The sequence below is a fragment of the Balearica regulorum genome, chromosome 1 (genome assembly GCF_011004875.1).
Source record: "Balearica regulorum gibbericeps isolate bBalReg1 chromosome 1, bBalReg1.pri, whole genome shotgun sequence".
In the NCBI taxonomy this organism is placed as follows: Eukaryota; Metazoa; Chordata; class Aves; order Gruiformes; family Gruidae; genus Balearica; species Balearica regulorum.
In genome coordinates, this window is record NC_046184.1 from 28,257,109 (window position 1) to 28,282,792 (window position 25,684).

Sequence of the window (25,684 nt, forward strand, 5' to 3'; positions counted from 1 at the left end):
TGGCAAGGGAGGGGCAGAGAAAGTTGCACAACAGCTTTTCACAAAGAGTTCTTTATAAAGATCAGCTGGACCTTCTAGATTAGATGTTAGTGAGTGGGTAAGGACAGATGCATTCAAGACAAGTAAAACCCAGGCAATATTAAGCCATCCTCATAGATAATAATTAAATCAGACCTTATCTCACCCTCTGAGTGGCACTCTCACAGCACATGATACAGATTAAGGAGCATTTAAATGGAAAACTGGAAATACCTTCTTTTACCAAGGCATCCCATTTCTCCTTGGTTGAAAACTGCAAATCTGACAGGAATACAGCCCCATTGGTATCTGCTGAAAGATACACACACTTTTTTGTACATCCTGAGGATCCCTGAGAAAAAGCTGTACAGGCTTCCAGAACATGGACCTAAAGTTTACATCTCAATTTAGACAAAGTTATCTCACACCAGTGACTTATTTTTGCAGTAAGTCCAAGGAACACAGTCCAAGCTCACTTGTGCTGACTCAAAACTTCCCATGCTATGTCCTAATATAATTAAGGCCATAATTTATGTGAACAAAAAGTAAATTCACATTAAGTTCTGAAGTTGTGTATTTGTTGGAACAAGACCCACTGTTTTGCACCTATAAGCACATCAGCAATATTACACAAGAAACACTTTACAGTAATACAGGCCTTAAGTGTTGTTTGTTTTTGTTTTTTTTTTTAAATAACATCAAAGCTAAAGAGAAGTATGGAAACATTTCTCCTCCTCTTTGCGTCCCCCAAAGGGGATTCAACAAGAACAGAATGAGTAGAGAACTCAAGTCAACAACACTAATTTTTATTTGTGTTACAATGCAGCCACCATAAAACTTAAAAAGAGCTGAAGACTTGCATAGATTTTTTAAAATTATGTTATTTTTATTGTTGGGTTTTTTTCAGACCAAAGATTCTCCATGCACTGTTTGGCACAAAAGTAGCTAACAAGTTTCACTGTAGATCAGTAAATCTTAAGAAAAAGAAAGAGAACCACACATTTGGTTTATCTAGTAAGCAAAGCTAGTACACAACTATGATTTTTTTTTTTTCTTCACTCAAATACTGGAAGTCTTCTGGGAAAGACTTCTTTGTGCTTTGGTTAAGAACTTACAAGTCAAAAGCCTACATATGATCCTTCTGCAGAATTACATTCTTGGAAATGCATATTGTGTGCCACATCCCTCTGCTAGAAGGCACAATTTATACAAAGAACATTCATGAAAACACAGAAGCTGGTTCTGAAAGGATAAGAGTGACACCCACTAATGTTAATGGATTTTTTAATTTTTTTTTTTTAAATCTGGACAAGACCTCCTCTCATATTTTCTCTGTACCCCTCCAAAAATTAAAAGTATCTGTAAAGTAACTTCAATATTCATAAAATGAAAACTTTTCCAGGCATAAATAGTTGTAAGAAAGAGAAACATGAGCCACCACAGTTTTCTACTGGAGCAGAGTTACTTTACAAACTAGATGTTAGAGTAGCCACTATCCCTCAAGAACCCATGTGTCAACAACTAGCAAATGATTACAGGCAACATTTTTTTTTTTTCCTTCCTAAGCTTCATTCTCCCTGCATATTTGAGGTCTAGTGAACAAAACTGTGTGTGCTGCTAAAGCTGATCATTTTCTCTAAAGTGCTTGATGAAAGCAGGGAAATGATAAATTAGTGAAACCCAAAGGGGAAGAGTTACATTTATCATACAAAATAGGAAAAAATGGAGCATTTTCACATTTTCTTCTTCCATTAGACAAGATACAGCAAAAAGATCCTTCACGATAAAGAGCTCCCTCAAAGTGTATATAGTTCATAACATTTTTTTCTTACATTTCTGGGATACAAAGTCATTTGACATAAGACTCAGGGAAAATATTCCAAAAAAAGAAAGTATTATTATGCCTAAGTAGTGAAGATTACATAGCAAGTTTCAGTCTTTCAAAAAAAAAATCTTTGGGAAAATGCTATTTAATACTTTCAATAATTTTAAATGCCCCAATACTATATATTTTACAGTAGAAATGCAAGGGCCTTTGGAACACAGCAATGCTTGGTTCTGTGCACATCTTCTCTTAAGACATCATCTTTTTCTTACATTCCACTGAGCAAAAGACCATCCCTTCCACCGGCATGAACTTCTGGCCAATTAGACACTTGCTGCAACAGGAACACAAGAAGCATTCCTGCGTAGCATGCCAGTTGAAGTTGTTGTATGTCACACGCTGAACTTCTGGATCTATAGCATTATGACAGCCTTGGCAGATCTGTTTAGAAACAAAACAACACTTAAATGAAGCACACACACCCTCTCTACAACAAAAGCTGAAATTCTTAAGTGTTTTTGGAGAAGACTGACAGGTGTTAAGGTGCTGAAGGTGTTAAAAGAAACCTTTGAAATAAAAGTCTCCAGCTTTTGATTTTACTTTATTTTTAAAGCAGACTTTTCTGATCAAAATGCAGCTGAAGACACAAAATAATGAAACACACACAATAAGCTAGTTGCTACTGGGGCTAAACTTCGACAGATTAGTTAGGATTTTCCAATGCTAAATAATGAAAAAAAAAACTTGTGCCAAACAGCACAGATCTTCATATAACCCATACGTTTGAAGAGATTAGTTACAAATCTTCCTGTGCATTGGTAGCTGTAAAGCAATGCCAAAGAATTACAGGTTACTAGAAAGTCTTGGATGTAATTCATCTTAAAATCCGGTTCTCAAAAATTATCATTTAGATCTCAAAGAAGTTAACATTTTGAGAGAAAAAAAGGCCTCTCCAAAAGATAATTCCACACATCTACCTCAGAAGCTTATCAACTGCCAGCTAGAGATAAGTTTTTTCCCCCCCATTTACTATGTAAACACTGTAGATGCACCTTAGACTGAGCTCCCAACTAATGGCTAAAGAATTGGTAGATATGAATGGACCATCATCTCAGATTAGAGTTCCTAGTGTACCTAGGAACCAAGAACTACCACCCTTTCCCAAACCTCCAGCTTTATCCCATCAGTCACTTTTTTATAACTCACATTGTTAGAAAAACAAAGAAACCAAGTACCTAGATTGCAGTTGCCACTACATGCTTTTAGCAGATCAGCTGAAGTTGAATCCCACTGGTCACAAATGAACTATGATTGACACAAACTAAACATTTACCAGCATTACTCATCTTCACCTACTTTCCTACTCCTGTTACAAAATCCTGCTTGACCACTGGCAAAGTTACTTTCAGAACAGCCTGCCCCCTGCCAGTGGCTTTTGTTCAAGTTTATGAATTAATACTTGTCGGCTTTTAAATTTTTTTCTAAGGGGAAAAAGATGATTGACTTGAGTCAACTTGTATTCAATTTATACTCTTCAGATACTCCCACACTAGGAGAAAGTAAGAGTTTCAAGCTCCATAGATCTATGTTCCCTTCCTTCACAGCACCAACGCGTCCATACAGATCTTACCGCAGCATGGTTCTTCACGTAGCAGGGTTTGCAGACTGGCTTGTCATTCACCATTACATAAATTTCCCCAGCCAAAACGCAGTCACAGTCAAAACAGCAGAAGTGTTTCAGATGCCAGTTTTGACCTTCTGCTTGAGTATATTCATTGCTGAATATTAGCTATGAGAAAGATACAAACAAATATTAATATATGCATTTGAATAGTATTTCTTTCACTAAAGCTAGCCTCAGGATACTTTGTAATTTCCAAGCAACTCCTGGTGATTCCACTGCTTCAAATTATTTCAACAACAAAACCAAATGCATTCACTTGTTTGACTGTTTTCCAAAAGCCTCCATCACATTTATTAAGAGCCAACAGCTGCCAAAGACACCAGGCAGGCTGTACTCTATGCTGCACAAGCTATAATTTAGTAAGGTGCTCCCCCTAGTGACCATCATGAGGAAACAACTGCGTAATTGGGACTTCATAGAATTTGTACTCATGTATTACATCCCACGTCTCCATAGACTGCAGAAAATCCCCACCAAATCCAAAGCAAACTATGGATATCCCTGAATGTGGATTTTCCATATCAATTTCAGATCCTTGCAATGATGATCAGCTAAAACTTGTGAAGGCACATCATATCCCTGCACTGAAATATTTTACTAAGAATCATATTCACATCTGAGAGGAACAAACTCATGTGCTAAAGCAACGTACTAGGGTATTTCCTACCTCATCACATCCAGCACAGCGGGGTTTTTCGCTATCACAATAATGTCTTCCACAGTACAGGTTACCATTCTTCCAGAAATAGATCATGTCTACCAGAAGTTCACTGCAGGTGCAACAGACAAAACAAGCTGGGTGCCACAATTTGTCATAGCCAGCACGTTCTGCGTAGACAGCTGGGTCACCTTCTTTCATGTTCAGTTTGCAGCGATAGCAGGACTGGAAACAAGTTATTAACAAGTTAAATAAGTCTTTGAGTAGGTACATTTATAGCAATTACATATTATCAACATATCTAATAAAGCCCACTTTCCCAGACTGAAATTAAAGCTTTAATTTACTCCCATGATCAGGTAGTGTGACATGATTGCACAGTACAGGTTTAACTAAGCAATTCAAGATGATGAGTATTTACTGACATAGCACTAGTGATACATAAATGGATTATTGTATTTTGCCATACTCGCACTCTTACAACTACAGTCCAGTTCTTAAAAAAAAAGAACAGACAATTAAAATTCGTGTTATGTTCTATAAGCCTTACATACTCAAGAATAAGGAGAAAATAATAAGAAGCCTCCATCAAAGCTAACCAGCTAGACTATGACTAGAACACATGACAAGAAAATGGCTGTACTTATAGGTCATGAGAAGATCAAGCCAAATCTGCATCACTGGTGATAAAAACATTTTGTGATATTTCAAACTCATTCTGTTTAAAGCCGTGTTCTAGGGATGCTAGTCACTCATGGCTCTTGTCCAATCATCTGTGATTAATGATCTCTGGACGGAGAGAATGATTATGGAAAAGAGACTACAAAGTTTATGAACACAGCCACACTACAAATAGCTCTAAAAAGTTCATAGTCAGTCTTCTGCCCTATATCTGCTTACAGAGAAGGGTTTGTTTTCAAGTCAAAACCACAGGTGGTTTATGTTACTGAAACAAAAATTTTAATCTATAGTTCAATCATTAGTTTGGCATTTCCTGCACTCCAATTGGTCTGTGGACTGGGTTGAACATCCTGGGAAGGTCTTCTCTACGATTAACATCACTACAAGCCCAGCCACAATTTTTTAATTGTGTGTATATACATATATATAAAAAAAAATACATCTAAAGTATCTCAGTCTCAGCTTAAGGCATATCGATCAGATCCTCACACTTGTTTCAGACAAGCAATTTCAAAATATACATAGAAAGACACCAAAAGGGGAGGAACAACTGCTTGGAACAGAATGAAAGGGGAAGTGTAAATATATATGTATATAAAGCTTTTTGACTCTTCCGTCTACTTTAGGCCTCATACTCCAAAAGGAGTCAATTGGAAGGTTTAGTAGTTGTATGAACCCAGATGAAGGCAAGATGATTCACTTACCTACCATTTGCAACATCCCCAGCCTAGGTGGTTAAAAGGTGCATAAAGAGATTTGCTGCTTTACAAGATGAAAATGTGCTGAATATCCATTTTTCTGTTATTCAGCTTTCAGTTATGGTGAACTAGATTAGTTTTATTTATTTATTTTTAAATCAGAGGCAATTATTATATGTACATTAATAGTGAAGAATTGTGTTTTGTCGTTTTTTTGCAATCAGGTTTAAAAGAATTGCAATCCATTCCTATAACAAAAATTAATTTTTCAAAAGACTATTTACCACAGCAACAGGAATACATGCTCTCAGACTCAGTCTGAAAGACAAAGTACAAGAAAATCTGGAGAGCAAAGATGCAGAACTAATGGATAGAAAAAAGCGTAGACAAGGATAGCAATTCTTTTGCAAGGTATTTGAGCTCTTCTCTGTATTGGTTTATTTTGAATTGTTAAAAAAATCAGTTGAGATAATGCTACAGCATATGGCTGAGACTAAGTCACATTGAAGAAATCAGACAAAAAACCCCCTTAAAATAATGTATCTAAATCCTGATTATTTAGCCCAGCATAAACTCAGTAGCTAACAATAGATAAACAACTCAAACGTTCACTTAGATTATTAAGCATTTCTAAGACACTTTCTAAATCACTGTGCACAGTGATGCGATATGCCTAGCCTAAACAGTAGGAGGTATACTCAGAAGCTTGAGTAGGAAAAGTCTGGAAGTAATAAATAGGTGTAATGTAAAAAGGAAGCACCTTTTGATACAGTTACTCAAGAGGACAGAGTGCTTCCTGCCCTTGACTTAATGTAGTCCCAGCCAGTTGGCCAGCAGGGTACAGCGCAAGGTGTGCATTTCTGCAAGTCTTTCTCAAGGAGATAAGTGAAGAATTGCTGTGGTGAAACTAAAGTAACCCAGCAGGAGAGGCTGAGTTAAGACAAAGTGACAGCAACCTAATCAAGCCATGATAAAAATAACTTTTTAGTATCTTAGAATCTCCATGACAAGAGAATGGCAAAAATAACTGAATAATTAATTTTAGGAAGTAGCTACAGGTAATCAAATGGCACAGCATATGACTAAGGTAAGTGGGCATGTTCAAAGCTAAGTGTTAATTTCATATTCCATATGAATTACACCAGAAGTAATATACAGTATGAGTTAAAAAAAAAACAACAACAAAAACACACCAAAGAGCAGCCCACCACATCCCCTAATGTCACTGAAAGCCATATTCTACAACCATGTTAACGAACAGACTTTTATGTCCATCTAGAACTTGTATATTCATTTTCTGTAACTAACCTGGAAACAAATAATTTTTAGGACTCATACATATAATAGTAACATTTCTGGAAATCAAGTTACAAGAGCTTTTGCCACGCTGAAGTGAAGGTCTAGACTAATCACTTCACTAAACTAATTTAATGTTATTTCAGTAATCCTGTCCCTATTTTGTATCATAATTGGTAGCAGAGACATACACAGCAGAAGTTAGTGAGTTATGCCAGAAATACTTAAGGCTACAGTTTTAGAAATATCAGTGAAAACTAGGTAGTTTTACATACTTTTGTTGAGCTATTACAAGGCAGAAATCAGATGCCAAAAAAAAAAATTAAAAAATAGATCTGAACATGAAAACAAGGCTAGTCAAAACAGCCGCTATACGGCTTAGATTGTTGGACATGGGAGGGAGAGGTGTTACTTTATTATTTTGTAGTTTCATTTAATTTTAAACACAATTTGTCAGTGGGTAATTTTGGTGCTTTTCCAAGAAAGAGGAAGAAAACAGGCTTCTAAAACTAAACTAAACTCTCCAAGAGGAGAAAAGTATAGCAATTAGTCCATAGGACTACACAAGTTTCTTGATTATTATTCTGTACCAGCCACCCTGCTAAACGGTATCTCCAAGCTAATACGTTTTTTGCAATGAGGATGAAAAAGTCACCTAGGAAGTTATTTACTGCAATGCACTAAATTTGGTCATACACCAGGATTCTGTGTGGACATTCACACTGTTTTCCAGTTCCCCTTCTTTCTTTCCCTCCCCAGGTTTTCACTATTCCAAGTTAACAAAACAGTCAATCAGGTTAAAACAAAGAGAGCACTCTGATAATAATACACCTTTTTATTTTATCTTTCCTTTCTTATACTTACATACTGAGGTGCCTTCCGATCTGGGGACTTGTCCTCCATCGCTCCTACAGCAGCTGAGGTGCTTCTGTCACCATTGTTCACATTATTCTTGTCAGTAGGTCTCGTTTCCATCTCACCAGGGAGCTTGACATCTCCTACGCCAAGCGCTTCGTTTTTGTACTTCTTCACAAATTGTTCCATCTGCTTAACTTCATTGGGGGAGAGCTCGTGGCATTTTGAAGGATCCTGATCGTGAGCAGGCAGCTGCTTTGCCAACTGCTTCTTCCTGTACTGTGCGCCTTCTGAGCCAGCAACAGGCTGCTTCTCCTTTGGTAGCATCTGCATATACTGTCTAGCCTGAACCAGGAGGAATTAGATATCAGATGCCACTTCAACTACAGACCCATCCTTTTAAGCAAACACGTGACTAAAATTGTTTCTACTGTTGTTAGCGACAGTCAAATTAGTCAAAAAACAAGGTTCTTTCCATAAACATTAAGCTTCCAAAACACAGTAGATGGAGATAAAATACAGCAGATACATTAATTGGCTTCTTCCCAGAGTCAGAGACAGGCTTCCTTTTAAGCCTTTTACAGAGCAGAATTATTACTTCTCAGAGTAAACAATAATTAACATTTACACAGCACCTTGTCTCTTCAAAGCTATCTAAAACTACTGATGATCAGTATAGTCGTAAAAAAGTAGAAGCTGAAATAGTTTGCCTGGGGCACACAGCCCATTGCAGAAATAATTCTAGCTAAATAAAAAAAAGCTCTAGCTTTAATAAAGCAAGGGCAAGCCTAAAAATCTAACTTGTAACTGAATATTAAATTACAGTTGATTTGGATGCTCAAAGTTTGATTAATTCACTGAAAAAGGATATTTTGAAAGGTAGATGAAGAGATAATGTGATTCCAGCATGGATCACACAACACTGCAGTAGAGTAAATTAGCAATCAAAGTCTGAAGAGTGAAGCAAAATCCTCAGAAGGCTATCTACCATCTCAATCTACTTCAGCTGAAAACATACTGGAAAAGAGCTCTTCTTTTACATGTCAACACTAACCTTGTTCTTACCATATACAGTAAAAGCTATATGCAAGACTGAGTGTTCCCCTTAACTTTAAACAATGACATAAATTGTTGTGGGGTTGAATTTTTTATTTTTTTTTTTTTTAAGCTCGCAGTCCATGCAAATTTTTCAAGTTTACTAAAAAAAGGCAGGTTAGAGAAATTGCACTCCAGGGACTTAGCAGATAACTCTTAATCCTATCTATTAAAAACCTCTTCATCTCTCCAGTTCTCAAGGAGTTCCACAGACAAGCATCCATATCTGCAAGATGACACAAGCAAGACTCATTAAGCAGGCACCATCTTTTCAGTTTTGAGAAGGAAGAAAAGAAGAGGTACATACAGAATGACTAGAAGAGGCAAATTTATCCACTTCCCTATCTCCCATCAACTCTTGCTTTGAACATGAAGAAAAAGTGGGTCGAACTTACGAGTGTCTGATTCTGAACAGGAGGAGCCCACTCGTACGTCACAGTATTGATGGAAATGTTCTTCTTGGCTGGCACTGGATTAGTCAGTATCATTACATTGCGTTTATACATGGGAATGCCATCATTCTTCAGCTTTGCAATAAGGGTTGTGTACTTTGTATCTTCAAAGAGCTTCCCCACTTTCCGATCTTCCTCATTGCTTGTGAGGACATCGTGCTCTTCCTGGCCACATTTGCAGTTGCGGCATATTTTTCTGAAATTTACGGAAACAGTAACAAAGTTACAGTCTCAGCTGAAAGTAGTAACAACATCATTGACAACCCAAAACCTTGTTTTCTGGGCTTTGATTACAGAACATACAAGTTATTCTGCGATATGCCAAACATCTCTTGAGGATATCCTTTATTTCTCCTGTCATATTATTTACATTGTTTGTTCACAGAAATTCTTATCAGATAGATAATGGTCAACTATACTAATGCATTTTGAATTTGATGCTACATCAGTCCTTCAGTTACATCTCAGTACTGATCACACACATACATGTCCATTATCACCCACCTACCACATTCATTATGGGTAGGGACCCATGAGTTAACTTAAATGCATCAGCATGATTCCCCCAGCAACCATTTATTTGTGCTTTTAGTTTTTCAGGTTCTCTTTATAGACTCAAACTTACACACACTATACTACTATCTTCATATGCATTTCACTGTATCTATGATATCTGGTTATCACAGGGTCACTATCAAGTGGAAACAAATATTTCCTAGAAAGGAAAAAAATGCATACAGCCATATATACAGTGTAATTGCACTAAGTTCTGTTCAAAGTTCAGCATTTAAGAGAGAAGATGAAAGAAAAGTGAAAAGCTTATATGGACAAAGCCCTTCAGACAGCTCTGAACCAAGTCAGAGGTACTCTGGCACAGGCTGTACAGAGAATTTTCACAGATAACATCCTTAAAAGGTAGACGGCTTTACTTAGATATAAATGGTATTCTTTCATATACAACACATTTGAACTCCTTTGATTAAGGGATATTAGATAGCAATTTATTACCTTAAGCATAATTAAACAATTCACATATAATAAACAGAACCTTGGATTAGACAAGCTAGTTTACTATTTATTAATAGCTTCCCCAGAGCTTCAGTTCAAAGCAGTCAACCACAGCATATGAAAATTAGTAAAGCTGGATGTTAACTAAAAATTCTTATTATAGCCTAAGAAAACAGATCAACCTTCTGGATCTCTAGTTTGAAAAGGAATGAGTAATATTTTATCCCATTATTTATTCTTCACATAGCAAACAGTATAAAACTATTTCCTATAAAATGCTTCTTGACCCTGCTCACCAAAACACATTGAACTCTAATGTGGTTCTGCATCTTGCTTTCTAAAGTCTTGAAGGCAAGATACACACCTTATTGACCTGGTTTTGGCAGGGATTAAGTTAATTTTCTTCCTAGCAGCTTGTATAGCACTGTGTTTTGGATTTAGGATGAGAATAATGTTGATAATACACTGATGTTTTAGTTGTTACCAGGCAGTCAAGGACTTTTCAGCTTCTCATACTGCCCTGCCAACAAGGAGGCTGGGGGTGCACAAGAAGCTGGGAGGGGGCACAGCCAGGACAGCTGACCCCAACTGGCCAAGGGATATTTCATACCATATGACATCATGTTCCATACATAACTGGGGGGTGGGCCAGCTCGGGGTCTTTTGGAGCATTGGCTTTGGGTGGTGTGCAATTGTGCTGTTCATCACTTGTTTTGTATATTTTTTTAGTTATTACTTTTCTTTTCTGTCCTATTAAACTGTCTTTATCTCAACCCATGAAGGTTCAGGGTTTGTTTGTTTTTCTCCATTTTCAATTGTCTCCTCCAACCCACTGCACGGCTGGGGAGCAAGCATATGGCCACGTGGTTGTTTTAACTGCCAGCCAGGTTAAACCATAACACTTATCTTAAGGCATCTAACAGGTACGTGACAAGAGCACGCCATGACTTCAGCAGGCCCATTAGGGGATAGGAAGGAAAGGAATAAGGAGGACCTGCATATAATTGGTCATGTGAAGTGATGCATAGCCAGTCCCAAAGATACACTCTATATACATACACCACTTTATGATGTGAGGTACTATCATTTCAGTGTGTGATGAACACTGCCCTGGTCATGTGATTATAGAGCAACCATAAGTTATGGTAACTTAAGTTAGGAAGCCCACTCCAAATAAAAATAGCTAACTCTGCAGTAGAAACGGGCCACTCCACTCTAAAAATAACAAGGAACATAAAAATGTTAAGAACAGACTTCACTTTGCAACATATAAAAACTTAGAGATCCATAATTGAAGTGTTGGTTGTCTGACAGCTTGCATGACTTCCAGCTCATTTCCACAACAGGAAAGATGCACAGAATTTCAAAGCTGATACTTATCTGTATACCTAGTAAACACTAAGCACTTTGCAATCTCCCAAAAACATTCAAGCATGAACTAACATTGCCAATTAAGCTTAAATGCTGTACTATGCAGCTTAAGGAATCCTAACATAAAAGTTGTGAGATCTTCAGCATCAGTCTACACGTGTCCTTTACTTAGCTAATACTTAGAGACTATTTAATATATTAGTAAAGCAATTTATGGTCACTTTGCTCATCTTTTAAGATGATTATACCTTATTACCAACTCTCAATCATGTCTTCTTTGACATCTAATACCAGGTGACAGAATCAGATCTCACTTTTTGCAGGTTTAGTTCATCATTACATGATGACCATCATGCAGCTATATGCCTCACAGCACACATGCAACTTGAATTCAAGCAGTTAGTCCATTTGAGCAATAGCTTACTAGATAATTTCTTCATTTTTTCAACTTAAGTCTTTAGCAATAGTAAGCCTCAGCCTCAGTCTTGCCTCTTGACAGGATGTGATCTAATAACGTTTGTGAACAACCAGATGTTCTCAGGTAACCTGCACAGGCTCATGCAAGTAAAGAATAGTCTTGATGTTCAGAACAGCTCTGTTTGCAAAACAGTTCGCAACTGTAAGGAACAGTTCATACTGTTGTACTGCTTGTGTGGTGACAACAGCAGCCTGACAGTTTGTGCAGCTCTCCCCACTCCATACAGCACCCAACTACAGCAAAGCAGCATTGACAACCTCCTGAGACCAGACCATCCCAACAAGCTGTAGTGGAATTCTTCCCCTGAGACTTTCACATGTGCTGGAAAAGCCACAAGGGCACCTTATTTTTGCTCATGCTATGTCAGGAAATTGCATACTCATTTTCTAGTACTACTCTCTCAGAATGCAGAACAGCTTTGAGATCCTATTTCTGTTTGCAACCAGGAGAGTACTCTAAGTCAATTGCTTTTATAGTCTTCAGTCCCACCTTGAAGGTTTAACAAGTTTCACTAATTTCAATATCCTTGAGAGATTTTTCTGTTGTCCTGATAAATATATGAGCAGATACTTGCAGAGAAGTAAAAGCATACAACTTGTTTTCAGGTCCTTCCTAGGTCCCGCTGTGAAAAACCAGCATAGAACTACTGTACTTTATACTTTGATCGAAAAGAATGAGATACTCACTAATCTCCCACCTGCCCCCAACTTAGTTTAAGTAAGAATTTAACTGAGTACATATTTCAGTCTAATGTTGACTCCTTGCTCTTTCAAGATCAATTGAATGACACTTTGCCTACATGGAGTTTGCAAGAAGCTATTACAGGGGCTGCATAACAACATTGCAAGTGTAGCGGCCCTGGCATTAGAGTTTGTGGATTATTACGTCTCCAAATGCAGGAGAAAACAATCCAGAAAGAACATGGAGAATGCAGAGTCATAACCGATGTCAGCATATCTCAGTAAATCGAAGGAAAATCCCCAAGGCTGTTGCCACTCCCTGCTCCCCAATGATCTCAGCCACATGAAGATGTCTGTACACTGCTAACAAACAAAAGTTTCCTGTCCTGATCTATCATCCCTTTTCTTGAAAAATTTCCAGTCCTAAAAGATATCCAGTTGACATTTACACACATAATTCTTCCTACAGAATACTGTTTACAATTTAATCATACCTTCTTCCACTAAGTTGCTGCACAAGAGCCCTGTTCATTAGTCACTATCCCTTCTGCAGAAGGCATAAGGCCAATTACTTCTACTTCGACTACATCAGCTGGTAGTTTCTTTCACTACAATACAGCTATCTTACTGAAGCAACCCCATTCCATTACCTCAAACTTACACATCACAAATCTGTCTGATAACTGATGGTTAATTTTTATTTTTTTGTGTTAAAGCAAACACTTGACTTGTGCCAGGAAAACCAGTTGCTATTATATATGCACACAGAGACATCTATATATAAACACATGTGTGTGTGTGTGTCTATATGTATAGACTTAAATTTTTCTCCTTTGGCTCTATCAAAGACAGGCAGTGAGAATTGCTTGTTCTCTCCATCTGCATTATCAAAAAGATTTTCCCTTCACTTGAGAATATTCGGCAAGATCCCTGCTGGAGGCGGCATTGGGGACTCCTGCTCATGACTCACAGCTCTCATGACTTCAGCAAAGGAGAAAAATGTTCCTCCAGTCAATTCTGAGTAGTTTGGGAAGCTTCTCCCCATTCAAAACATGGAAAATAAGGAGGAAGTTTCAAAATTTGTGCAATTAGACGTTGCATATCACTGTAAAAGACAGATCTAGTAGATTGTGCCTTGCTTCCAGGTCTTGGGTTGGTAGAAAGAGGGGAAGGAGGAAGATAAGCAGATTCCACAATCTCTCCCAAGCTGTTAAGTTCCTGTGTTCTGGATGTCTACTGGCAGCAAGGATCAAAGACTTCCAGTTCCTTCTCCAAAATCAAATGTCAAACATCCTCCTACTGTTCTGTGTTTTGGTGTATGGACAGTAAAAATGTCTTGGGTTTGTGTGGCAAAGTTTTGGTAGTGGGGGAGGCAACAGGGGTGGCTTCTGTGAGAAGCTGCTAGAAGCTTCCCCCATGTCTGACAGAGCCAATGTCAGCTGGCTCCAAGATGGACCCACTGCTAGCCAAGGACGAGCCCATCAGCCACGGTGGTAGTGCCTCTGGGATAACACATTTAAGAAAAATAAACAAAATCCAAAAAGCAAACAGGAGCAGTCTACAGCCAGAGAGAGGAGTGAGAAGATGTGAGAGGAACAACCCCGCAGACACCAAGGTCAGTGAAGAAGGAGGGGCAGGAGGTGCTCCAGGCGCCAGAGCAAAGATTCCACTGCAGCCTGTAGAGAAGACCATGGCAAGACAGGCTGTCACCCTGCAGCCCGTGGAGGTCCATGGTGGAGCAGATATTCGCCTGCAGCCTGTGGAGGACCCCATGCTGGAGCATGTGGATGCCCAAAGGAAGCTGTGACCCTGTGGGAAGCCTGCACTGGAACAGGCTCCTGACAGGACCTGTGGCCCCATGGACAGAGGAGCCCGCACGAGGGCAGGTACGCTGGCAGGACTTGTGACCCCATGGGGGACCCATGCTGGAGCAGTTTGCTCCTGAAGGTCTGCATCCTGTGGGAGATCCCCATTTTGGAGCAGTTGGTGAAGAACTGTAGCCCATGGGAAGGACTCATGTTGGAGAAGTTGGTGGAGGACGGTCTCCTGTGGGAGGGACCCCATGCTGGAGCAGGGGCAGAGTGTGAGGAGTCCTCCCCTGAGGAGAAAGGAGCAGCAGAGACAATGTGTGATGAACTGACCCCAACCCTCATTCCCTGTCCCCCTGCACTGCTGGGGGGGGGGGGGGGGGGGGAGGGGGGAGGGAAATCAGGAGTGAAGTTGAGCCCAGAAAGATGGGAGGGGTGGGGGAGAAAGTGTTTTTAAGATTTAGTTTTTATTTCTCATTACTCTGATTTGATTGGTAATAAATGAAATTCATTTCCCCAAGTCGAGTCTGTTTTGCCCATGATGGTAACTGGTGAGTGATCTCTCCCTGTCCTTATCTCAACCCATGAGCCTTTCATTATATTTTCTCTCCCCTGCCCAGCTGAGGAGGGGAGTAGAGAGCAGCTTTGGGGAGCACCCGGCCTCCAGCCAGGGTCAACCCACCAGAAAAACTAATTCCGATCATGACCCCTCCTACACTGGCTTTGCAGTGGCTCCTAGTGATAGGATGCAGCAGCAGCAAGTGCAGAAAAGCCCTCCACAAATACCTGTTAAATCCTGAGGCTTGTGTCCTTGCTATGACTCCTTCTGTTATATTTTCTTGCTATTAATGCAGCTATAGTAATGATAAATACTCTGAACTGTGCCTCAGTACTTGCCTATCACAGCTGTATCAGAAAACATTAAAGCCAACTTAAAGCTCTCCCTCCCTTCCAGGGATCGTACCTGTGCAGAGAAGCCAGATGCTGAAAATGGTTGTTCCCAAGCTTAAGATTCTTGTCTCCAGAAGCTTTTTAATATCTTGGCAAGCCATGCCGGAGACAATTACCACTTTCCAGTATATACACGACCAAGACAAATCAGAACCTTCCCTCCTACTTTTGGCAGCTTTCAACTCCTGTCCCACACCTCCCTCTAGTGGGAAACATTCCCAAAGAGCAAACATTTATCCGAGTAGCAATCTCTTACAGCCAGCCTGCCCTGCTAATGGTGCAGAGGCAGTTTTGCAGTCTGAAGGAACTCTAACACCTGAACTGAGAAGACTCAGCCTGCTCCTGCTGTTACACTTTGAGAGAAGCATGATTCCGAGGACAGTTTTAAAAGCAAAAACTATTAACACACTAAGATAAAGCAGGTAGTTTTTCACCGTTCAGCTACCATTGTAGACCGTGGCTCTCACTGTATTAATTTTGTGTTCAGCTCAGAACACTGAGCCTTTCAGAACTTTTCAGGAGAAATTTTACTAAGGGTTCTGTTTACCATTATTTCTATCCTAGCCCACTTTAACAGTTCTGCACCTATATAACCATCCCACACAAGAATTATAGCACAAAGTGCTTAAAGAGCAGTTGCCACCCCAGAAAAGGTATTTTCCAAACACCCCCAGTACAGAGAAGAATAGCGTAGCAACTTCATGTAAACCCCTGCTACTAGATAGGTATACTTGTATTTTTTCCATGCACTTTCCAATCTGACTCCCCAAAGGTAGAACTGAGGCTCTTTTGTACAGAAATGCAGTAAGAAATTACATCGTAGCTCTCTGAGGTACACCGGAGATTTCCTGTATTAGACCAAGAATTACATGATCCACCGAAGCTCCGAAGCTCCACCCAGGAGAGGGCAGTGCCACCCCTTCATAGACCACAGTAAGGACTGCAGCCTGCGAACACGACTCATACGGAGGTAACTTTTTCATAATGCCCATACAGTGCTGTGCTTTGTATTTGTGGCTAGAACAGTGTTGATCGCACTTGCTTTTGCTGAGTGCTTCTGGTAGTGTCAAGGCTTCCTCTTTTTTTGGACTCTGCCCCCACCTCAGCAAGTAAGCTGGGGGTGGGTAAGAAGCTGGGAGGGGCCACAGCTGACTCAAACTGGCCAGAGGGATAGTCCATGGTATATAATATCATGCACAGCAATAAGACAGGGGTAGAGGATGAGGAAGGCAGGGTTTCTAACTTACAAAGTGGATGGTGCTTGGAGACTGCCTGGGCATCAGTCTGCTGGTGAGAGATGGTGCCTTTGCATCACTTGCTTGCTCCCCCACCCCGCCAGCTGCTTTCCTTCACCTGTTAAACTGACTTTATTTCAGCCTACGAGTTTTCTCACTTTTATTCTCTCTTTTCACTCCCCCACCCTGCTGTGAGGGGACAGGGAGCAAGCAGCTGCGTGGGTGCTTGGCTGCTGGCTGGGGTCAACCCACCAGTTATTCTTCCCCACCATGTGTAGCGGTTTCTCTAACTACAATCCCTACTTCAACACCTATCTTTTACAGCTGAGCAATAGTGAACTCAGTGATTAAGCTTGAACTGATTTTGATTGTTCATGTTATAAAGACAATATTCTGTCCAATTGTGCTACAGTTTGCTTCTACTTAAAATACAGTTTCAGATTTTAAGGCTAACATGACTAAGTGAATAGATATTTGGAATCCATCCCTTTCTGTTCAAGTGGTGGACTCCCAAAATCTCTGCATCACGCAAAGCATATTAATCTATTTTTTCCTTTGAAAACTGTGTACACAACATGATTTCAGACTTCAGATTCCCACCCTTAGTGTCCCCAGTAGCAGCTGTGCTGGGGAAACAGCTATTTTCAAAGCCATTCTTGAATTGCTACAATGGCTAACTTCAACTGTTTCAGAGCCATGTGCCACATTTCTCTGGCACACATAGATGATGCTTCTCAGACTACTTCCAGACACCTTATTTACCTGGTCTATCCTATATAGATTTGATTTCCAAATTAAATCTTAATCTTAACTGAATAGCCACTGGGTTCATGTCTTTTTCTTACTTGCTCTTTAATCCACTGCTATCTACAAGCTCTTGCTTTTCAGGAGAGAATGCTTTGATGAGCTTTGTATTCACGACCTGGCACAATGAACCCTAACCACAGGAGCACTGAAATGTGTATAGAGAAAACACACACACATCCCCCCCCCCCTCCAAATACACACACAGAAGCAGACACATTCTGACTTGGTAATCATGCTATTACGTGACTAAATCACTTTACACATTTTATTTCTTTCTATCCCAAATTCTCCCCTGTTAAAGAATAAGCTAGGAATTACAAGGTCTAACAATGGGAACTAAGAAAAAGAGGATAAAAAGGAAGAGTTGAAGAAAAGTTAACTGGAGTAATCTTTTTTTCCTCCCTTACTTGTGATTTCCCCATCTATCACACTGACTATGAACAAAAGATCTTTCTTTCAAGTAGGAAGTGACATAATTTCTCATCTAACCATGGACAAACACCATTATTTACTCCTGCAATTTTTTAAATTCTGTTTTACTAAGTTACCTACACACATTAACTGTGTTCTATTTTCCTAGTACCTCTACACAAGTCCCCTCGGTCACTGACTACATATTGAAAAAGTCTTTCCATAAATTAATAATTTATTTTTAGATGATCACATTTATTTATTAGCATATTACCACTTCTTGTTCCATGTGGTTATCTGTAAGTTGTTTCTATAGCTACATATTACAGATACATAACCAAGAAGCTATACCCTCATCAGCTTGTAACAAGTTTTTGCTGTGGTCTGGTTATTTTCTAAACTGAATCTCAGCTGCAGTCAAATACTTGGGCAAAGATGTAAAATCTTCTAGGCCTTATCTGCACCTGATGCCACTAGGGCTGGGATGTAAAGACTACCTTAAGAAAACCCTACAAAATAAAACCCTACTGCAGATACAGTTGTGACTGGAGCTAAATAGCATTGGTGAAATGTAATCATTTTCATTACTAGTGTGTGCTAGTGCTACCAATAATTATTATCTTAATGTCTTTTCCAGGCTGTTCCCTTTGAGAAGGATTTTTTTTTTTTAAAAATTAGAGTCACTAAGCTACATCTTAAAGCACACCCAGTATAATCAGTGAACTGGGGTAGCTAGAGATATATATCTATCTATCTAGTTACAGTAAAACAAGAAAAGGTCTTAATGGAATACAAAGTTTCTGCAGAATGGCATAGATCACAGCATAGGCTACTTACCACTACTGTCATCAACTCTTACTGGTTTAAGAACAATGCATCCAAGGCCAAGTACTATCGAACTTGAATTATGACACCTCTTCCCCCTCAAAGTCATTTGTAGATGTATACAAAGCTTCAACATAGATAAGATAATTTTACCTAAAATCTCAGATGAAAGCTTATGTATTTGGTCAGGAGCTGAGAAAGCATTTTAATACTGACATAAAGCATGCTTCTTCCCTGTCATCTCTCTTACCGTAGGGATAGAAGTGTTTTTACAAATCTCCTTCAACTGTTTATTAAGCTAAAGCAAATGCTTCAGTAGAAGTATTACCATTGACTTCAGTGCAGATGAAGTTATGTTCATAAGTGATTACATACTTCACCACTCAGCTGTAACGCAGCTGAGAAGCCCTGACCCTGAACCTAGACACAGCTTCTTTAAAGCATCTGAATAATTTAATTGAAAGAGACAACAAAGCAGTTACTTACACATTTGCATTCATGTACCAAGATCTGTGGTGCTGAGTCACAGCTTGAGACATCTGGTGTCACTCACCTCCAGAAGTGAAGCTCAAATCCTTCACACTTATCCTTGCACTTTAAGCAGGGGGCACCAAATCCTTGCTCATGGCCCAAGCCCATCTGTGTACAGAGCAAGATGGTGACAGTCAGCTTCAAGAAATATGCTGCATGAATGATCTTACTTCTGCTGCCTTCATAACATACAATCCACAACCAAAGCAAACAATTAAGCATTGACTAAGCTGACATCAGGACAGTATTTTGGGGTCCACTCACCTTTCTGTTGTACCTCCGTAAGCGACAGTGTTCACACAAGCCTGTTCAAAGGGTTGAGCTAGCGGGCAGAATTAGCCTTAGCCAAAACCAAGCATTTTTATGGTGACTTGTCTCCCCAGGCCACCTCACTCTGCAAACTTCACACAAGGAAAGCAGCAGATTCTTTGCAGCCCTTCCTTAGGTCTGTGGCTGTGAAACCACAGTGAGTGAGGCCATAAGACCTCAAGTCAAAGGACATTTAATCCAGCTGTCAGGACAAAGTGATTTGCAGTATGACTTGGCAAAATACAGGAGATCAAAAAATAAACAGTTCCCACATTTATATGCATTAACCTGAACATCTGATAGGAATAAAGAAAACAAAGTGATTAGTCTAATATTCCCAAATATATTTGGGACTACTCTGATAGTGACTGAGAGCAGAACATACCCTTTACAGTTACATTCAAGTGGACTAATACTAGCTTACTTTCCAAGGAGAAAGAGAAACAGCACAGTTAGCGAAAGCAATGACCATAAATGATATGCAAAGGGTTTCACTGTGAAAAGATTACAAGGACAGACGACCAATTCATAACGCAGAGGAAATATGAGAGAATATAAAAAAACAGCATAAAGGCCAACTATTCACACAATATATCAACACATCAGCAAATTTGAGTAACAGCCACTGGAAGTTTGAGGTGAAAAATAGACACCAAGCACCATAACTAATGCATTCATATAACACAGTAAATTTAAAATGCCTTACTCCAGCTCTTTAAGCCCTTCAGGAACATCGCTCTTAAATCAGAGGGATGAAGGGCCAAGAACAGTGGCCACGGTTGGGTGTGCAGGCTCCTGCCCGACACACAGAGGGGAATCCAGCGCTCCAGCGGCTCCCAGTTAGCTGTGGGTGGATGCAGTGGGAGGGATGGTCACCGTGAAGGAGACAGCTCACCTCCATTTTGGCTTTTACCATGAATGGTAAGTGAGCTAGAGCTGGCAAGTTCTGGTACTAATCTTAGTTCTGGCAACAATAATGAAATGCCAGGGTTTATTAGATGTGGTGATACAGTTTTATTAAGAAGTTTGCAATTTACTCTGAGAAGTCATACTACTATTTTTGTACATACAGGATATAAACAGCTCAACTTTCAACTTGTTTGTCCAAAATGAAAGTACACATTATTCACAACCACTTGCTCAACACAGAACACATGATAAGATGCAGAGAAGACTATGTTTTCAGTTATTTTGTAATTTGAAGGATCACTGCCCTCCACAGTCATTAGACATCCCTGAGGAAATTACAAAACTTTCCTGCAGATCATCATCTATTTAGAAATAAGAGATACTTTGGCAGCTATTAAGCTACTGCTTGCAACTGCAGGGATGGACAGAGGGACATGAAATTATTTCTTCCTTTATCTGGAAGAAATACAAGCCTGCTGTGATCGTGGCGATATCTTTATCAGCCTAAGGGCTCAAGAAATTCACATGCTATAGGCACTAAACTGAAGCCAGACCAGTAGACATCTAAAATAAACAACTTTAAAGATTAAGTTCTCTGTCATAAACAACATTTTTGTCTATGTTGGATATATAAAGCTAAGGGGTTAATAAAGTTTGTCTCCACTCAAGATGGGTGTTTACAGGGGTCTTCTCACCTGGAATCCAGAGCCCCGCCATACGCGCACCCCATACATCACAAAACAACTAAGCACTCTTGTCAAGTCACACACAGAGAGAACAAATGTTGGCCAGGATGTTCACTAAAGAGGAAGCTAAAGCAACATAAAACAATTGTGTTCTTTTTTTTCAGGACAGGTTGTTTTTGTTTGGGTTTTGGTTTTTTTTGCTCATTTTTTAATGCCATCCTCCCTAAAAACCTGTTAAACTTGAGATATGTTTGCACTCCCCTAAAAAACCACCCTCCCCACCCCCCAAAAAAACCCCCAAACAAACAAAAACCAAAAGCAGCAAGCAAATATTAACCCATTTTCTCTTGCTGCTACTTCAGCTACAAACAGGCATTAGTTCTTCATGCTTGGGGTCTCCCTTCCTTTAAAAAGAGGGGAAGGGAAAGAAAGGGGAATAACGATAATTTTATTAGTGTTGTAATTAGAAGGCTTATAAACCCAAGATCAGTTGTGTACAGAGCACTATTGTACTGTACACAGAGCAATAGCCTTAACATTTCAAGAGTTCCTAAAACAGGATCTGAAATGCAAGTAAGCAAATTAAAGTGTTTTTTTGCAAATTTTTTAATATATTGTTTCCAAGCCTCCCTAACATTTAAGGGTTTTTAACCTAAAAATACCTCTCCAGAAGCAAATTAATGAGAGGAAATACGTGCTGTGTAACCACTCCACCCAAAACATACTCCCTCCCCAGACTACACGGACAACAACCAGCCTACTTGCATCTTCACAACCAGCAGTCTCAGAGCAGATTTTTTCAGAAATACAGGATTCCACATTACCTCCCCAGTAATAAAGAGCACATCATGAAGTAAATGGTTATGCAGCTTGAGACAAATAAATTTAATTAGCAAATGAGATAGACTTGTTTTGAAATGCATTTCTCAGTTTGCTGTGAAACAGAAAGAAGAGAATGACCTTTCTATATGCAATATTAGGTCACCTTATGGAAAAGGTTTAGCTCAAAACTAATTGAGCACATTGAGAACCAAATTAGACATGATTCCAGATGCAGGCACAGCCTCTGCCTTTGTTCTGACAGAGAAACTGTGTGGCCAAAAATAAAGACATAACACACAATGGTTTTGAGTTTGACTATCTAAAAGTCAGTGCATGTCAAACATTCCTCCACAGTCCTGTAACAGGCAGGACCCATTTCAGTGGTAAGGCAGCCTCAGAAGTGACCGCTTCCTCTTCAGCGGCCAATTCTGTTGTAATTTGAGAAATTCAGAGAGCCTAAAGCTCCAGTGTGCTTCTTCACTGCTGCTGCCTATGTTTATTTCCCATGCCTTCCAAAGGCCATGGCTGGCTCAATGCTGGAGCACCCCGAGATACAGAACAGGCTGAGCACACCCTGCAGCAGGAACGCATGCCTGAGAACAGGAGGGAACCCATTTTCCCCATAAATGGAGTTATGGGAGAAGTGGCACAGATGGGTCAGCTGAAACACTGCCAGAAGAAGGTTCCTGCCTGTCTACTGCCATTAATTTTCATTTTACAGCAAAAGCTATCTGAAACCATCTGGTATTACTAACATACCCAATACAGATTTAAATAGTCCGAGTACAGAAGACAATATAAATATGATTGAGGTCATCCGTTGCATGCTGCTTTCAAGATTAAGCAGTCCTCAAGGGCAAAGAATTTCAAATGGATACAGTTAAGTGAGAATTAGTGAAAGACTGACCCATTTCAGTTCAGACCGGAATAGTGTCAAAAGCTGGGTATCTTTACATTAAAGAGCCATGCATAGAAGCTTACTGTCATCTTAAAAACACAAATGGTCCAATTCAAGTGCTTAATAGTTTCTTCAGATGGGCAAGAAAAACACAGCAGTTGCTATGAAATAGCTTAAACCTGGCTTATTGGAAGAGTTTATTGTTAAGTTTATTGGACTTTCATTCCTGGTCATGTTCAACAAATCCTGTTGCTCCCTCCCATTAATTTAAACCTGCTGGCAAATATTGAAGTCCTGCTTCGTTGCAGTTTTAGAATGCTGATTTCAGAATTTGTACTCCTATAAATACAGGAGATTTCACAGACCATCAGACAACAAAGCGTCAACCCACGTGGGAAGCTATGAAAAATAAATCATGGACTCAAACAGATTATGCGTGTAGAGGCAGATGGCCAGTTTAGTCTGCAGGATGATCTTCAGTGGTAAAATATGGTCAAGTTTGTTAAACAAGAAATCATAGATAAATTAAAGCTTGCCTATACTTGCTTTTAATAAGCATAGATTATTTTAAGTTGAAAGGGCTCTCTGGAGGTGAGCCAACTGCCCACAAAGAACAGATGCAACTAAATCAAATTTGCCCAGTGCCTTGTCGAGATGCAGATTGAAGAGCCTATTATGACACTGGACCACACGGAGGAAAGATGTTTAATCAGAATTTTTCACGTTGCAGCTTCTGCCCACTGTCTTTCATATTATCACTGTACAGAGTCTGATTCTGTCATTTCTGTTCCCTCCCACTGAGCTGCCAGGCACAAACCATACCAAGAGTATCCTGACACTGGATAGTCTTTAATTATTTTAATAGTTACAATTTAATAGTCATCACACTCAGCACAAATATAGCCCTGGAATAAAGCTAGCTGCTCCAACCTTCCTGCCCCTTTACAAAGGTCTCCCTCCCAGAAGATCTCTTTTACCTCCTCAGTCCCACCAAAAGACCAGACATAACTCGGGTCTTGGCTCCTTTTCATTTTTACCCCCTGAGAGGATGTCTGCATCACCAAACAGGTGAGCCATATTAATCTTTCACCTCGCCACAGGCAGTAAGACACAATACTAGTACCTAGTCTCTGCAGAAGATCCAAAGTCTTTCCATGGTTTGAGACCTCTCCAGAATTTGAAAGGTTATGGCTATACAGTGAGAAAGTTGTCATTAGTGGGCTGTAATAATTAACAGTGAGCCCCAGAATAGACTTTGATCTACAAAAAGGGTAGTGAAGAGAATTTTTCTCCCATACCCTTGAGTGGTCCAAGGGCAGAAGTGAAGAGATCCACACTAAAGCTATTCTTGGATTTACCATAAAATCCCAGGGATGATCTTGTTTGAAGACTACCTAACTATTGATCCATTTGGATGTTTGAGGGGCTACATTAAGTGATGTTTCCCATTCCCAGCCTAAACTTGAAAAAAACACCTGTATAGCACAACAGAACAGATTTGTAGCATATCCTAATGTACTTTAGGAACTTCCAAAGAAGTGAAGGTAAAGCCAAGTACACAAAAAAAGACTATGCGAACAAGGCGCATTAGAAATCTCATGTGGTGTGTGTGTGCTTTATTGCTGAGACCTGATCATGCATAACTACGTTCTGTACCAGCAGAAGTCTTCTCTATTAGGGAAACACAACAAACCGGAAATGAAAATAAGTCTTCTGTTTTTAAAGTTTAGATGCTGTAACCTATGTTATTTCTTATGATTCTAGAATGAAAAAAAAACCTGCCCACAAAAGACATGATTATATCTGGATAATGATCTTACAAGACTTTTACAGACACTGTATGAGAAGAGAGAAAAAAGTTTCATCTGTACTGAAGAGCAGTATCCCACAAACCACTCTATATTTGTTATTATTTAACATGTCTATTAAAATTGATAGCAAGTCTGTCGTAGCTTTTTTTAAATATGCATTTAGATTTAGGGAAAAGTTGACTGGGATTAAGATGGAGAAGCTTGGCTAAGGAAGTTCATTTGCACAGAAAGAAGGATGCCAAAATGGTCGCATCCAAAAAAAAAATATTTGAAAGATGATCTGGGCGGGATGGGCAGAAGAATAAATCAAGGAGCTGCAGCAGCTTATGACAGTACACTAGTACTAGGAATTTATTTTATTGTGATGTCTTCAACTAAATATCAAACAGCTCAGAATATAAATATTTAAGACATAGCTACACAGTCTACTGTCAAAAGACTTACAGCTATTAAAAATATCTCAGCTGGGTAGAAAACAAGTGGTGTTTACACACAAAGTCCAGTATTATGCTAGCTAAGTCTGAATGCAGTTGACACACACTATAACATTGTCTATTAACCTCCAATACAGCACTATCCATCACCCAATGCTGCAGAGGTATTTTCACAATATTTGTGAATTTTGTTTTAGCATCAGTTCTCTTACCCAGTCACATCTTCTCATATTAGGTTTGGAGAAGCAGACATGGAAATCTACCTATTCACTTATTAGGATCTAAAGATCTTGCAGGAAGATTAAAGATCGACTTTTTTTCAGCCAGTGCTTTTAGAAGCTGCAGCTATACAACCTCAGACATGGGAACAAGGCACAAAGGGAGAGTTAGGCAGTCTTTAAAAAAAAAAAAGAAAAAGACCAGAAACATACACACAGCAGTACCAGAG

At 39.4% G+C, this 25,684-nt stretch overlaps 1 protein-coding gene across 1 annotated transcript in view; it reads right to left on the minus strand.

Moving 5' to 3' along the window:
• Positions 1–1,059: 1,059 nt before the first annotated feature.
• TES (testin LIM domain protein) overlaps positions 1,060–25,684 on the minus strand; it is a 30,526-nt gene continuing 5,901 nt past the window's right edge. Inside the window, exons 2-7 of the mRNA XM_075743881.1 lie at positions 19,390–19,475; positions 9,206–9,458; positions 7,725–8,060; positions 4,195–4,410; positions 3,474–3,632; positions 1,060–2,284 (exon numbers count right to left, since the gene is read on the minus strand). Of these exons, the coding sequence (XP_075599996.1) occupies positions 2,093–2,284; positions 3,474–3,632; positions 4,195–4,410; positions 7,725–8,060; positions 9,206–9,458; positions 19,390–19,475 (1,242 nt within the window). The 3' untranslated portion in view covers positions 1,060–2,092. The remainder of the gene's footprint in view (positions 2,285–3,473; positions 3,633–4,194; positions 4,411–7,724; positions 8,061–9,205; positions 9,459–19,389; positions 19,476–25,684) is intronic.